We start from the raw sequence: 17,332 nt of genomic DNA on the forward strand, positions 1-17,332 counted from the left end.
CATCCCCAGAGAGGTGTAGCTTTGTGTATGTGAGGGGTAGGAGCTATACTTCTGCCAGAGCAAACAGGCAGTGTGAAAAAATTAATGAAGTCTTCTATTGACCTGTAGAGGAAAATTATAGAGATAAATCAATGCCTTTTTGTCACTGATACTTTTCAATATTTTAGCAACTTTGTTTTTCTTCCTTGTCTTGTATAGGACATGTCTTATATGACTTTTTTTTGCTGTTGTTGTTTTATGCTAGCAGTTTTATGAGAAACCAAAGCTGGCAAATCACTTGAAAATCCTCCTGAGGCACAACAAGAGAAAATACCCTCCCTTGCTCTTTTATTATGTATGTGTGTACATACAGATATGTAAATCAAAACAACGATGTAGTGATTATGCAAATCTATTAATTGATTGCCTGACAATCAGCAATGCCTCCTGAGTATTTAAATACATTTATTTTACACTTGAAGAAATTTGTTTTTACTGTATATACATATCAGGCATCTGATCTGACTTGACTTCCCACAGGAGGAGAGAAGAAGGAGATATAGCTACATGCTCTAATTGCCATTTGGTCTTCTTTTGTCTGGAAGGATTTAATTTTGAGATTTGAGGTCTTTCAGGGCCCATAAGGCAGGATGCATGGATGGCAGGCAGAATGGTTAAGAAATCTGGAAAATTAGTGCAGGATCCAAACGGGAAAGTGGGAAATTAGCCATTTAGATATAAAATTGAATTATCACACTAACAAAATAAGTATAGGGTAGTGATGGGTTACACATTTCCTATCACATTTGTTAATTCCATTGGTTCAAATGACAGCTTGTGTCTCGTCCTATTGCAATTTAACATGTATCTCAAGTCTCAGAGACAGCAGCTGCTCTTGTTCTGTAAAAGTTGCCCCTGGATTCAGGCAATTTTAAGTAGCAGAGTGACAGCATTTTCTGCTGGCACCTCTATTGGCATTTGATGTTAAATTGAGGAAATTCCTCCTGCTCCTTGCCCAGAACACCAGTGGGCCCCCAGGCAGACACAGCTGCTTCACTTTTTGAGAAAGGCTGGAGGTGACTGTTAAGTAGGGGAGCAGCTGGTGCCTTCCCTGCTCCACTGCTCTTTTGGTGTGAGATGACTGGAAACTCAGTCTGAAGTCCCATCTCCTCCCTTCCCAATGCTGCACCCTCCCTTTAGTCTCACTGTGTTTTTCTGAGTCTCTTGACTTACTTTTCAGAACGGTTTAACATTACCACCACACTTAAGTGATCTGCAGTACATTTTTTGGTGTTGAGAAATTTAAGTGGTATCACTTAATTACAACGTGGGAGCACTGAATTCTGACACAGCTTGTGGCAGGGAGTCCCATGTTCCCTGTGTTATAGGTAGTTTCAAGCAGTCTTGGAACCAAATGAAACTCCACAGCTAAGAAAAACTGCATTTGTATTAAATATACTTAAATGTGTGTATGCTTCAGAGCTGTGAGGCTTTACAACCTCCTGGCTGTGGTTCTGAACAGCTTGGCAGGAAGCTGTGTAGCCCAGTGTCAGGAGGTCCTGTGTCTTCTGAGCTGTTCTTCATGTCTTGTCTGGGCTGGCACTAGAAGTAAATTCTCAAACGTATCTAAATAGTACAAGGGAAATTCTGAGTACCATTTTATTAAAAAACAGTACTGTTAATGTCCTGTAATTTCTTAAAAACTGGGGTAAAAGCCTGATGTTTTTTGTTTCTGTTGTATTTGAAAACTGTTAATACTGATACCGTTCAAACTTCCAATATTTCCCTTCATGTTCTCTCTAAAACATCATCCTAAAAGGTAACGATTTGAAACTGTTAACCCTGAGAGAAGCCTTTTAGCATGGAAGGACTGAAGTGACCTTAATCTCAGTAACTTTCAGTCCTACTGACAGAGGAGCACTAGCATGAGTTGTTTGAAAAACGAACCCAGGTGAACTCTGTGTGAATAAAAAACTATAGTTTAAGTACAATTAATTTATTAGGTACATTGTATTATTTATAGAAATATATGATTAAATAAGATGAAATTGAAAAAACCTTTTAAGTACTACTATTATATCTATTTTTCACCTTAGAAATCGTGGATGGCAATGTGAAAATGACACTGGGTATGATCTGGACTATCATCCTTCGTTTTGCTATTCAGGATATTTCAGTGGAAGGTAAGAGTAATACAATTATGTTAAATAATTAAGAAAATTGTTCAAAGACATTTTTAAATTAATTGTGTATAAGTGACAGGATTGTTTTAAAAATATTTTTTTTTCACAGAAAATGATACTGTAAGTTCTCTACCTGGTGACAAAATGAATTTCTGGAGGGAAGATTATTTACTCTCCTTATCTTGACAGAGACTTTGAGCCAGCTTTCTAAGTGCAGAAATTCCAGTCATGTTTCTCAGCTACAGAGACAGAAACATGACTATGTTTCTGAGCTTCTGATCTGTACCTTTTGTGTTTGATTCTATTTCCATCACACATTTTCAGTCCTGTCCATTTGTTACGTTCTTTGCAAATAAATATTATGTCTGATTATATCCCTCTTCTTTCTACCTATCACTTTTTCCTCTCACTGTTTCAGAATATTTTTCTTAACTTCCACTTGGTAACTGGCTTCAAAAAGCATGTTGTAACTCTTTAAATCAAGTCTATGCTTTGAAAATCTAGAATTCTAGAAATTAATCTCAATTTTCAACAAAAGTAGAATTGTTTCAAGCTCTGCATTTTATCCTGCCCACATAATTGGTGGAATATTAAATATGGATCTAATGGTTTATTTAATAATTTCTGACCTTTACTTATGCACTCGGATGCCCATAGAGTTCAGATAATAAATGCCATTTTCAGGCACTTAAACCTCCCAATGGGCAAATGAACAGAGACTATGAGCATATTTCATGTAGGCACCAACACAATATTTTATGTCTATTTGCATTATATTTTTAATGGGTGTTTTTCTCCAATCTACAGGCTGCTGTCCAAAAAATATAATTCCTTCAATTTTTAACATCCCAGAACTTTTGTGAAGGCTGAAACTCTAATCTTAACTGACTTCTGTATTTTACTGAAATTCCAGTAGTTCATTTATATGAACATCTTTTGGGATTAAATGTTGGTATATGCTGCTCAGTTTCAGGTGGCCAACAACATTTAAAATGACAAGAAATTAATTACTTGAGCACTTTTAAAATTTTTCCTTTTTTTTTTTTTTTTATTTCCTTGTGTCTTTTTCAGAGACCTCTGCCAAAGAAGGGCTGCTGCTGTGGTGTCAAAGGAAAACTGCTCCTTACAGAAATGTGAACATTCAGAACTTCCATCTTAGGTAAACTTCCATTATTTCAAGAGGTAGAAGCAATCTGAAAAATGTTATGTCAAATTATAGGTGTAGGTATATATTTGATCAGAGAATTTTGCTCTTCACCGTTAACTAGACTTTTTTCAAATTCTCCTGCTCTTATCTTCAGAGTGTTATTTTGGTTAGCCTTTACCTTTATTTACTATGACTTCCAGAGCTACTATTTAAAAGGAAAAGATCCTTCTATATACGGAATGACCATATTACAATTTTAGAGGTCCTTTGTATTATATGGGAATTCCTGAATTCTGCAGCATTGTGGCAAATGACTGCTTTCAAATGAGAGCCACAGAGTTCTTCTGGCAAAAAGACCAGTGTGTTGAGCATGTGAATATCTCGTTATGATGAATCAGTCTTTATTATTTTGCAATGTACATTACTATAAGGAGCATAAAATGCCCTTGGTACATACACAACAGCAGCACTGTAAACACAATTGTTTACAGAATCAGGCTCATAACCTAAGTTGGAAAATTTAGTGAAACTCCAGCCTCGTGTTTCTATGTTTTCATTAAAAGCTAGAATGGGAATTCTAGGCCCTATACAGACTACCTGGTTTGGGAATTTCACTGGGCTAGTTCCTGAATCTGTGCCACTGGCCTACCACATTAAGGTGCATGACTTATCATTTGCACTGTTTAACCATGTGATCTTCCCTTCCCTGAAATGCTTCTATTATTTAAAACAAGAGCTCCATATTAGTGTTTTGAATTAGTTCTTAACGTGTAGTACCTAAAGCACATTTAGTGACAGAGAAGATACAGTTCATACATATATTCCAAGATAAGAAAAACTTGTTTACAATTTGTAATTTACAAATTTACAGTCCCTGTATTGCCTTTCAGAGATCTGAAATTTGTTATGTGTTACTTCCCTATAATATGCAAAGATATATTTAGTAGAACTTTTTAGGGATTGATGGTAACTGTAAGTTACAGTGTCAGAATCTTAGTGTATGTATGTACATACACTGGTCTGATACATTATATGGGGAAAACATCTTGAATGGAAGTACCTTGATTTATGTTTGGGTGGATTGGCTCTTACAGTACTACTATGCAGTGGGCTGAGTATTTTACTTTATTTTACATCTTTAGGGAAAAAAAAAATTGTTTGGTGCTCAGTTTGATTTAGTTTTACATTCTAGATGGTTTTATATTATACAATGTAGGTATATTCTGCTTGATTTTGTTACATTTTTTTTGGAGATGGTTCTGTTATGTGAAGGACCTACCCAGACATCTCAGTAGAAGGGATTTTAAGAGTCTTAACATGCTTAGGCTCACACAATTATTGCACAGGACAAGACCTCAAACCCCCAGTCCCTGTGAGTGCTTAAAGTGTTTACATAAAGTGTCTTTCAAAATAATTGCTCCTGGCTGGAAGGAACCTCTCATAATCTTTCAAAAAATATGTTATTTGTAGCTCCATTCATTTCCTGTTCTTGCCACAGAAGGTAGTGGGTCTGAAGTTAGGGTGAAGTGCAAGAACTCAGATCAAAGCTGTTCTATGTGTGAAGTTTTTTTTAAATAAACTGAGCTGATTTATGATTTCTTACTTTCTGAGCACATGGTTGTGCCAGTAAAATTCTCAGAAATAATAGAAGAAAAGCCAATTGCTTCAGCAAATTGAAGTAATTGCAGGTTTGCTCTCCTTTTATTTTTTCACAAATACACTGCAAGTGTAATTGGAGATGATGCATTTTCATGGATGAATCTGTACTTGAGCTGTCCTAGAACACTGCATGAAATAAGCAATTGAAATCAGGGACTGTTGCACAAAATGTACATTGCCTAGAAAGGATATGAAGTGTACATGGAGTATATGGAGTATACCTTAAGTGTGTATGGACTGTAGAGTAAGATATGTACTCTAGTTAAAGGAGTACAGTAACAGAGCAGCTCAGACAGAGTTGACAGGACATAAGTTCAGGATTTGACAGAATTCCTGCTTTAATTTAAGCCTTGAGCAAGGATCAAAATGTAAAATGCCATGACTTTATTAACTAATTTTTTTTCCATTTTATTTTTTTGTTGTAAAGCTGGAAAGATGGCCTTGGATTATGTGCACTTATCCACAGACACCGACCTGATCTTATTGACTACTCCAAGCTAAATAAGGTCATCAGTCTGGGTGGTACAGCATGCTGTCCTGCAGTGATTTGGCTGGCTTCTGGTTTGCTTAGCATGTTTTCTAAAAGACAGGCTGAGGAGTGCATACTAATTCTGACTGACTTTCTAAGGTCCTTCCCAAAAAACCCTCAATGACACAAGGGAGAGGACCTCCTGACTGTCCTGTGTCCTGTCCTTTCCTTCCCATTACAATGACTTCAGTATTTAATTGCAAATAATCTGGCCCTCAGATTCTGGCAGCTGATGAAGTCTTTACACTGCCCAATATGGATGTTAAATCAAATACATTGGAATTATCCATTTACCACTGATAGTATTGTCCATCCTGTTTTTATCTGGTGTAAATGACTATAGATTGCAGACCAGTAAACAATGACATGACAATTAATCCCAAGATTCTGTAGAACAAACAGTACTCTTGTTAATTAAGAATACACAGTAAATTACTAGTCTTACATATTCAGAGAGTATTCACTCATTGATTCTCAGATCATACTTCTACCTATAGTTCCAGATAAGTGGAAGCAAACCCAATAGCCTAACCTCCTTAGGTAGTACCTTACGGGGATTAAAAAATATTTTATTACAGTCTGCTACTTATGGCAAAATGCACGTATCTAAATAATACTTTGGTTTGAGAGGGAGAAATGAGGAACAAGCAGTAGTGTCAGAATTTCTTGGAATCATTACAAGGAAAAAAAGCCTAGAAAGACGTAGAATGTTGTTGTTTCACTTTAGGTCTCAATACATACATGCTGTTTTCTTCCCTCTGGAGTGAATGCTTCTTGAGGTCTCATGTAAACACCAGTGCAACAGAAACCTTAATCATGGTTTTAATCTGTTGTGTTCAAATTTGCATTGATGAGAGAGAGTGATAAAACATCAACTGTATTTTTCCATTTCGTGCCCTTTCGTTGCAAATTGATTTACTACTGGAATCAACTGTTATTAGAAAGTCCTTGGTGAAGAAAAGCTAAATGAATGAACTGAAACTATTTTAGAACTTAGTCTGCTTTGTATGTTTATATGTTAAATTTATGCCAGGGTCCCTGAAGTGTGCAGTGGTAAAAATTAAATGAGCTTAGTACTGAACACATAAGATTTTAATTAGGCAGCTGTTAAGATAACTTCAGATCTGAACCAATGGGCAAAATATTAGCCATCAATACTAGCTTGTTCTCCAATTCTATATGCAACCTTTCCTACAGATAATCAGAGTAATGGAATGACTGAGCTACCTGTCTCTGTGTACACGTGCTTATTGTGCATGGCATGAACAGAAGTGAGTTTGATTGAATCTGTGCTTGGAATAGTGGTACGTGGTGCTAAAGAAATCACAGTTAACCGTCCCATAGATGAGTGCTGAGAAAAGGGAACAGAACATAAGCAGGTCTGCTTCAATGTTGCTATTTTCCTCTTGGAGGTTTCCAAAATAAGAACAGGTCAGGTTTCAAATTGAGGCTGAGCTGTTGCACGTAAAGCACATGCAGAAAAAAATCCCAAAATAGATCTTGATTTTCTGGCCTGGCTGTGTTTGATTGACTCTTCATTTTGGTTACATTAACAGCTGTCTTGGTGTCTTGTTTCTTATCTCCTGCATGCTGTCCTTTCCTTTTCTCACCAATATGTTTTGTGTGAACTTGTAGCTGGAAAGATGGCCTTGCTTTCAACGCCCTTATCCATAGCCACAGGCCTGATCTCCTTGACTATGCCAAGTTAGATGAGGTATTTCTTTAGCTGTAGCAGAGATTTTTAGCTACTGTGGCTTGTAGTTCTGTTTTAAAGGATGGGTGATGGAAATCTCCAATTATTCAGAAGCTGCTATGATTTTAAAGCAATCCTTTACCTGCAGAGCAATATTTACTCATGTACTTAGTACCAAGCACACAAATAGGAGGTGCTCATCACTCATTCATAAGCCAAATGCTTTAAACTAGTCAATAGGTCTCATTTAGATTTACTGCCTTTTTTACTTTGCTTTTCTGCATCTTATTTTCCCAGTCTTTCTCTATGGACATGGGCATTGTTCAGAGTGGCTGTGTCCAGTTAGTAGTTTGTGACTATGGTCAAAATGATAATAGCATTAATGGCATGAACTGCCATTTCACATAGCATGTTTTCTCTCCAAGCTGATGTGTGAAGGCTGCCTTAATGGCAGCCTTAATCTGACACACTTTCATTGTCAGCAGCAGCTGTCTGTAAGACACAAGATCTGTGCTCTCTATCTGAACTGTGCTCACTGCTTGCTTTTCCTTTCCTTCAGAAACCAAAATCTCAAAACCAGAGGAAGTGCTTGAGTTTCCACAGCCATAAAATTTTATTTATAGAGGCGTTACGGATTTTTATTTCCAAGCCCAAGTTGGCAAGTTTCGCTCCTTCTGGAGAACAATTCTGTCTGTGCTTGCTTCTTCTCATGCATGCACTTAACCAGCAGAGAACTCAGTGGAAGTCATATCCCTGTCATGTACTCTGGAGTGGGTATAAAACAGGCAGGGCTAACTCTGTGTTGAACAGTCTCATTTAGCCTGCTGGTACAGTGGCATTTAGCATCTGTAGTGCTGCTGTACTTCATTCACAATTAGCTCAGAACTGAGTGTACACTGTTATCTGTGTTCACCTCCAGAATGCATTTCCAGCAGAGTTCTAGCAGTAGATAACAGCTTATTCAAGTTTTCTTTTGAAAACATAGCAGCAGATGACCAAAAGTACCTGTAACTAGACTCTGTTTTTTGAAGAACAGTAGTTGTGACTCCAGTTTACAGTTTGGAGAAACAGGAGCTAAATTTTAGTGTACCTACTCTAGTCTTGCTTCAAAGAAAAACTTCTATCTTTGACTCACTGTATTTTTTTCTTTAATGCAGGATGACCCCATAGGGAATATCAACCTTGCCATGGAAATAGCAGAAAAGCATTTGGATATTCCAAAGATGCTGGATGCAGAAGGTGAGACTTATATCTTACTGAAGTTTGTGTTGCTTGTAAGCAGGGCACAGTAAAATACCTTTTTTTTGTTCTTTCTAGCAGATTTTCGGTATTCCTTCCCTATGAATCATAATGTAGCAACCTGCTTCGTTTTCAAAAAAATTTCATTCCTTTCCTGCATGCTTTGGATAATTTCACTCACTTTTTGCTTTATTTATTGTTCGTTAGTGTTTGCATTTATTATAGTGCTTTGGACCCTAGCCTCAGCACATGGCCCCACTGTGTTGAGGTAAAATGATCACAAGCTAGTCCTTGTTTTTAATAATTAAAATTTAATAAAGGGAAATGTAACAGTTAACAAAAAGCATATTCACTTTTTTGAACATTTTAAGTGAGGGGGCAAAAATAGAAATAGTAGAAGTTCTTTCAAAACTTTCAAAATGTACTAACACATGCCTCACTTCCTCTGAAAAAGCGGTGGGTTGAGGGAAGCATTTTTTTTGTTTATTTTAGTTGTAAACTTTTTGCAGTGATACTTTTAACAAATAATTCATGTGTCTCCAATTATCTTGAGTGTTTCCTGAATTTCTTCAAGATAACCAAACTTTTGTATTCTGGGAAAAAAATGCTGCCAAACTACTGCAATTTGACTACATTACTTCAAAGCATTCTTCCCCAAGAATGGAGACTCAGCTCTGGTGGCTTGTCAGTAGAACAGTGATAACATAGGAATTATCCAGAGCACTCAAACTGACTACACCTGCTCCTCTTGAAGTCTTCGTTTGGAAAGTTACACAGGATGATTTGGAAAATCCAGGTTGCAACCTCTTCATTGAAGAGTAGTTTCACTTTCATGCTTTAAAACAAATTGTTTTCATCTTTTGAACTGAAATTCTCCTCTCAAGCACCACTTAATTATTTTGCTCTGAAATATTCTCTGCAAGGAATGAACAGAGAAGTGCTGTCCCCTTGCCACTGAGCAGCTTTCTACATTTTTTTTCCTCTTCTCTTCATAGTCAGTATACGAAACCTTTTCTTTTCCTCACCAGTTTTTCTGCACATTCTATTCCCTATCTTACTATCCTCCTCTTGGCAGGGGAGGAGGTAAAGAAATTATATTCTTTCTAATACCCTTTAGGTATTCATGGTCACTTTTTACCATCTTTACTTCCACTGTGCTCTCCATGGAAACTTTGTAAAGTTTTGTTCACAGCTACAGAAAGTAGATGCAAAATCAGTAAATATCTTGGTCCTGGACCCAGAAATCTCACTGTTAACATCAGAATTTTTCAGTCATTCCAGGGTCTTTTCAAGTCCGTATCTCCTCGCTCCTTACATTGACAGAAATCCATGCAGCTTGCACTAGAATTATTCATTACTCAGCCATAACTGCTGTAAAAACAACTTTTCCTGCCTTTCTCTGTTAAGCATTGGAAAGGTCCATTTTTACCCATAGCTGCATACCTGGATTGCACTCACTTTATATTTTCACTCTCCTGCCACGGTAGGCTCAAAGCTACTAGCCAGCCAAGCCAAACCCTCCTGTGATTTATGGTATTAACTAAAAAGATGGGCTGGCACAGGGATTGCAGAGATGCTACTATCCAACTTTTCTTAGCACAAAATGTATTTCTGGACTGCAGGAGCTGTACAGGTTTCCAGTATATGCCAGTACCCTGTCAGCCACAGGGACTCTGTGCTGCTCCACACTGAGTGCAGTTCTGGTTTGTGACTGTCAGTGGCTCTGCAGTAATTGCAGTGATTCAGAAGAAGTTGCTTTGGAGTGGCAGTGAAGCTGAACCCAGTAGATCTGCCAGCCATGCCATCTGCTTGGAAGTTTCCACAAACCAGAAGGAAGCAATACCCTTCTGTACAGTCTCAGCCTTCAGATGTTTTGCCATTTCAGGGAGAGTTGTACCTTTTGTGTTTGCTGATTCTGAAAGCTTAGGTGGCTTTGCACTTGTATCAGTAAACAGATGCAACCTGAATAATTGTGCATTTATTTGGAATCCTTACAGCACCGAGGTGACACCATTAGCATAATCAGATGAAAGTACCTTGTGAGAATTTCTGAGCAGTTAACCCTCTTCTCTCTACACAGATGTAGTAAACACTGCCAGACCTGATGAAAGAACCATTATGACTTATGTTTCCTGTTACTACCATGCATTTGCTGGTGCTCAGAAGGTGAGATTGTAGATGGATCAGATCTCATCCTTCACTTCCTGTCTTGTTTTTTTCAGCAATTTTTCCTTTTCTGATCTTTTCCTCACTAGTTACTAGAACAGCATCTTAGAGCTGAGCTCATTTCCTCTTGCCTCTTCCCTCTGTGAGCCGCTGTTTTGGTAGAGCCAGTAGTAGTCTATCCATTTGTTCCATAGGAAAAAACCTTCCTGTCTCATCTTTCTGCATATTTACTAATAATATCCAGTAGGTTTTTGACAGACAGTTACTGAATGGGTGAGTGATGATATTCCCTCTAAATGAATTTGTGTGCATTCATTTGAAGCACCATTAAAAATATAAGATGAAAATAAACTCAGAGTGAAAAATGATAGTAGAATGCCATCTTTCTTCTCTCTGCTGGATATTATTTCTGCTACACATGTCAAAATCATCATAACATGCTCAGAAAAGAAACCCTTCTCTTATGCTTTCAGGATTGTTTTTAAAATGTTAAATGCTTAATGGTAAGTACAAACAGCAACACCAAATGATGTTCCTATGCAAAACAGACAGAGAAACATATATAGACATCTCAGACAAGCTCTAAAATCATGTCCTAAAGAAAAGAAGGAAAATTCTAAAAAGTAAGGGGGTTTGGAGTTGGGCATACTTCAGGTATTGGTAATATAGAAAATACTGATATATAATGCTAAGGTTATAACTAATCCATGTGCAACTTCCAGAGAACATCTCCCCAGATGGAAATGTAGTCTGCCTTTCCTGTGTCTTAGACAAAACACCCACAATTTAAGTCACCAGAGTTATGTGTGCCAGTTCTTAAGCAAAGAGTCCTGGTAAAATTAGGGTTACTCCTCCTATGACACTGCTGGATCAAGCCCAATGAAAAAAAAAAAAAATCCTCCTTTTTGCATGATGTTATACTGAATTTTTAGTGTACTTTTTATTCTGTCAGCACCCCTCAATCTAACACTATGTTTATTACAGCTTTGTAGAGTTTCTCGAATACAGAGCTATGGACAAGAAAACAGTAAGGAGGACATGAAGTTATGCATTTATTTATTCATCCATCCTATTTTCTACTCCTCGATTCCCTTTTTTCTTCTTTTATTTTAATTTCTCACCCCTCTTGTAGATATTGTGAACACTCCCAAACCTGATGAGAGAGCTATCATGACATATGTGTCCTGCTTCTACCATGCTTTTGCTGGAGCAGAGCAGGTATTAATCAACTGTCCCTTCAGGTTGCTGTGTTTTTGATTGGTTGTTTCACACTTCCACTAGTTTATTTAAAAAAACAAAAAACAACTAATTTAGTACTATGTGGTTTTAATTAACATGTGCCAGTGTTACTTGAGCACTAATATTTGTTTTTAACTAATTCTCAAACCTGTTTTAGTTAAATGTTGTGTAACAAGTTAACTTCTTTAATTCACATAGACATTCTGTTTCTGATTTTGGGTCTTTATTTAGTCCAAATTTTGAGGAATGTTTCTGAAAAAACTGATTTGAAGATATTGAAAAGTGGAGTTGTTGCTTGTTGCTACAACACCTTATGTGTTTACTGCATAACAGAATGTTTGACTTTTGGAGATTAAGACTTTCTCATGCTGAGTAGTAATTTAGGGATAGATTTTCAAGGATACCTAAAAACACAGAAAGGCACAGAATGCATCCAACACATTATTTGTGCCTGGTTTCCGCTGAAGCCAACAGAATCATTTGTGGATGAAAATATTAGTATAAAGGCATGAACATCAGCAGCAGACCTGTCATTGATGTCATTGATGGGATATTCACTTATAAATGTGGCATTTCTCACTCTTTCATACCTTTCTAGCCTATAAATGGACATAACCCAACTTATGTTTAAAAAAAAAAAAAAAAAAAAAGAACCTTTAAAATGGTTGATATTTTCCCTTCATCCTCAGGACTGAATTTCCCTTCCTGTCTGCTAGGTTGCCTATACCTTAACACAGCACAACTATGCTGTTGAGCTCTTTTGCTCCTGGATATGAATGTCTTGCTATTCATGAAAAAGGGGAATTCCAAATACTCTGTAACACAGGAGTCTACATGGATATTTATTTCATTTATTTGATTCCAGAGTCATATTTCTATGAAAGTATTGCTCTGTGGTATCAAATTGTAAATTTTAAATATGGCAGAGCTACACAGCTCAGTCACATTGTCAGGAGGCATGAAAAGATTTGCTTTGTCAGTGGTTGAGCTGCACTTATTCTCAAGGGTATATGTACATACGATATGCAGATATAGAGTGGTCTGAGACTCCTGCATCACATGTGGTGTCTTTCTAGTGTGGCTAACAAATCTAATATTTTTGGATGTGATTTAAAAAATACAACCTAGTAGGATATCTTTAAGAATGGCCTAAGTTGTCTTTGAAAAGATTTATTAGACAGCAATATAATAAGTCTTCATTGTACAAGAGGGCCTCTGTGCTGGTCCATGCCTCATTCAGGCCATTGGAATCTATGGCTGCAGAAGGAGGGAAAATGAGTATCTAAGCAATCTAGGAGCATAAATCACCAACTACAAAAGAATGTGATCTTTTATTTGCAGCAGCTACATTCTCTCTCTCTTTCTCCAAGCCTTATACCTTTCTCAGAATGTGTTTATGAACATGTCCTATTTATTTGCTGTGTGTTACAGGCTGAGACTGCAGCTAACCGGATCTGTAAGGTGCTTGCTGTGAATCAGGAAAATGAGAGGTTGATGGAAGAGTATGAGAGACTAGCAAGTGAGGTAAGGATGCTCTATCTGTAATGTGGTACCAATAATGAAATATTGAAAGCTGGAAGATTCATGCACTCCCTTCAAGACAGCGAAGTGGAGACACTGTAAGGGTAAATCTCACAGTGGCAGGTTACAAAGCCCAGTTGCCCAAGGTATTGAGTTTCAGGTGACTTCTTTGCCACAGACTTCCTGTGTGACCTTCAGCAAGTCAGCCAGTCTTGTTAACGCACACAAAAGAGTGTCTTGAGGATTGTCATCCATCTTCCCCAAGACCAAGCTGCCTGTCTTTATAAGCTTTGAAGATAGCCATCCTTGACCAGATGTGGAACATACCAGATCCTGTCAGTACAAGCAAACCTCTTGGCTTTGTGTAATGCAAAGCACACCTGGAGAGAGTCTGTCAGGTTGTTCACAATTCACCTGAGAGCATGGACAGCAGATGAATGTACAGATGAACATGCTTCTCCTCTCCTTTCTTGTTTAATGGCAAATCTGCTGAGCAGGACTACAGATCTGCAGTGCACAATTGAGAGCTCTTACCTTTTATTTCTTAACCTGCAAAAACACTGAGATCACAGCACTACTTTCTGTATCTAAATTTGCACTAATGACCTTCTGAGTGAAGATTTTTATCTGAGGCTGGTTTCTGTCCTGATCTCATAACTATGACTACCTGAAAAACCAAGAACAATACTTCTGAACATAGTAGATGATGTTGGGTGACTCAGATTTTGAGTAATTAGAGACATCTTACACGTGTCATAATCTTTCTGAAAATCAGGGTATTTCTAGAAATACCTAGAATATCTGGGCAGATTTATATGTAACTCATAATACCCAAATATCTGGGCTATAAAAGTATTGTTCAGCTTTGAATATCTTGTGCTTACTCACCGTTAAGGCATCAGTACCAACTAAAGTAAATAATGTTAAAATGGAACAAAATTAAGATTTATATGTTCAATATATTTTTTTTTGGTTGTTTTTCCATTGCCTTTATTGGTTTGAAAGCTGTTAGAATGGATTCGCCGGACAATTCCTTGGCTGGAAAACAGGACCCCCGAAAAAACAATGCAGGCTATGCAGAAGAAATTGGAGGATTTCCGGGACTACCGCCGCAAACACAAACCTCCCAAAGTACAGGAAAAATGTCAGCTGGAGATCAATTTCAACACCCTGCAGACAAAACTGAGAATCAGCAATCGGCCAGCTTTCATGCCATCAGAGGGGAAAATGGTTTCAGTAAGTAAAGGAGGCATCAATATTCTGTTTGCTCTATCAATGATCTCCCAAAAATGCCAATGTGAAGGATTGAAAGGCCATTCCAAATAATTCTCAGAAACATCAGTTTGTTGTACTTTTTCAATACCAAACTCCTTTTACAAATTCCCCTTTGTTCCAGAATCTTGCTTTCTAATAAGTGTGGTCCTGCCTCTGTGAAGGTTTTCCCAAAAGCAAATTATCTGGAGATGCAAGACGATATAGAGCTTCCTTTGGGAGTATTATCAATACTCGTGTATCAGTGAACCAATGATTGCTTATTTAAGCAAAACTCAGTGGTTTCACTGACATTTTAGTCATCAAACAAACAGACATTGCTCAATACATGTTTCTGCGTTTTTGTATTCTGCTTTTTCTCTTATGTCTATGAGGATAAGAGTAGTCTGTACCAAGAATTCTCATCTGCTGATAAGTATTGTGACTTGACTGTGGGTCAAAACATTTCCTGTGGAATATAGCAAACCTGTTTCTGTACCCTATTCTATCATTGTGCTTTGGTTTCTCAGCTTTGAAAAACCAAAAAAAAAGCTCTACCTGAAAAGGGCCATTGTCCACTCACTGTATGCAGAAAATAAGGGCCCTGTTACACCAGCTTCCCAAATGTGTCTTTGAGTTTGCAAGGAAATTCACAAAACTTTGTGTACCACAGAAGGTGAAATGAATTCATGTTCCAGGTAAAACATGCACCAAATCCTCTTGATACTAGTTACTTTGCTGTTGTCAACTTGTGACAGCAAAGCACTTTCATTTTGATAACAGATATATCATAAAAGAACATACACGCACATTGTAAAATGGGAGGTAAAAGCAATATATTGTGAAGACATTGGACCTGTAGCCATGCTTGGAAACCATTTCTATAGGGGCTCCTTTCATGAACTCACCTGAGTACAATGCACTATGAGGAGCAGGTATCTGCACTAAAACACAGCTGCCTGACAACATTTTCTATGATTCTATGATTTTACAAAATCTGAACATAAAAACTTCTCTTTTTGAAGCCAAATGGTGAATGACTCAAAAATCCATAAATTTAGATACAAAGGGATTATAGTTTCATCCATCTCTCCCATGTATTCTCTTCACAGGATATTGCCGGCGCTTGGCAGAGACTTGAACAAGCTGAGAAAGGCTATGAAGAGTGGCTGCTGAATGAAATACGGCGACTGGAAAGACTGGAACACTTGGCTGAGAAATTTAGGCAGAAGGCTTCCACTCATGAACAGTGGGCATATGGTGAGGGGAGATGGCTTTTAACATTTTTAGTGTTTTAATGTTCAAAGTTGAACAGTCAGTGCCGAGTATTTGCCAGCCACGATCTCACTCATAAGTAATTTGGAGAATTTCAGACAATCTAAAATAATAACAGATAAAATGTCAGGTTTTGTTGAATGTAGTCATGATGCTAACTTGTTGGCATGTTGCTAATGAGATGTAACTGTAAAAATCATACTTGAAGTAGTGAGTCAAACTTAATGGAAATATTCTGCATTTGAATAGAGGCCATTACTGCTAATGTATTCCTACGTAGCTGTACACCAGCAATCCAGCCAGGAATGCAGTGATACCACTGGTTGAGTGTGAAATCATTAATGGAGGTATTCTGAGTTTATTATTATTTGGTCATCATGATCTGAATGGTTCAGATAAATTACATGGACTCGTGTCTCCTTTGCTCCAAACCCTGGATTACACAGCATTTACAGTTGTGGCTTTTAATAGTAACCTAATCTTACCTGTAGTTTTGACACCTGTAGGACCTTACAGCATCATTCAACTTTGTTGGGGACTATTAAACACAGGTCTGCTCTACCATCCTGATGACTGTCTTCCTGCTACTGCCGTGCTTCTGGCTTTTTCCAGCGAGATTCTTTTGACACTGTGAAAGTGAATCAGAGTCCATCCTCTAACAGTTGCTGGAAGCATGCAAGGCTGTAAATGGTTGCCAAGCAGATACTAGAAGGGAAACTGCAGCATTTATCAGCCCTGAGAGCTGATTTTCTGAGCATAAACTACTCATGGTGACAAGTTATAGCTGCTGTGTAGGGAAAACTTCATGTAAGCTGGTACACAGGAAGTGGAACAATAGTTGCTTCTGGCTCTAGGATTCACAGAGCTCTGCAAATGCCATGTGGTGAGTGCAGCTGCAGGGACTTTCTGTGTGGATTCAGTTGTCCAACATAGGAGCTACTCAGCAGTAATATTTCAGTTTCTACTTAATCTTTCTTTCTCTAGCCTTTTGTAGATAAGCTGGCATTTTCCACTTAAAACTCAGGGTTTGATACCAAAGGCAGTCACACATCTCAGGGTTATTTTTTTTTAAGTTCTGAAATGAATAATGAATTGAAGGAGAGCATAAAAAAAAATAACAGATCATTAGTAAGAGTGAAGTGGAGCATAGCAGTGTGATTTCTGTTTTTTTAAGTCTATTCTAAGAAAAATTATCACAGTGGTTTAGAGATACAGTTTTTGTCAATATACCATTTTTATGCCACTTTCTCTAGCAATGTAATACTCACTATTTCAGACCTGTATAAGTAGCCTATGCAAAAACCAGGACATTACTGTGAGCTTTAAAAATATACGTTTCTAATTAACATGTGCTGACAATTTGCTGCTGATTTCAGTGGGGGCGGGATTCAATTTCATGCATATGATTTTCACCATGCCTCAACTAAAAAGTTGATTAAATTTGCAATTTT

The 17,332-nt window shown here is 37.5% G+C and overlaps 1 protein-coding gene across 1 annotated transcript in view; it reads left to right on the top strand.

Moving 5' to 3' along the window:
* Positions 1-17,332, top strand: part of ACTN2 (actinin alpha 2) — a 67,553-nt gene that overhangs the window by 28,484 nt on the left and 21,737 nt on the right. Inside the window, exons 4-11 of the mRNA XM_005518514.3 lie at positions 2,076-2,162; positions 3,234-3,321; positions 5,396-5,474; positions 8,348-8,429; positions 11,728-11,813; positions 13,266-13,358; positions 14,361-14,591; positions 15,719-15,866. Coding sequence (XP_005518571.1) covers positions 2,076-2,162; positions 3,234-3,321; positions 5,396-5,474; positions 8,348-8,429; positions 11,728-11,813; positions 13,266-13,358; positions 14,361-14,591; positions 15,719-15,866 — 894 coding nt within the window. The remainder of the gene's footprint in view (positions 1-2,075; positions 2,163-3,233; positions 3,322-5,395; positions 5,475-8,347; positions 8,430-11,727; positions 11,814-13,265; positions 13,359-14,360; positions 14,592-15,718; positions 15,867-17,332) is intronic.

Source organism: Pseudopodoces humilis, chromosome 3, assembly GCF_049639895.1.
Source record: "Pseudopodoces humilis isolate 2021_Gansu_Grassland_sample_001 chromosome 3, ASM4963989v1, whole genome shotgun sequence".
NCBI lineage: Eukaryota > Metazoa > Chordata > Aves > Passeriformes > Paridae > Pseudopodoces > Pseudopodoces humilis.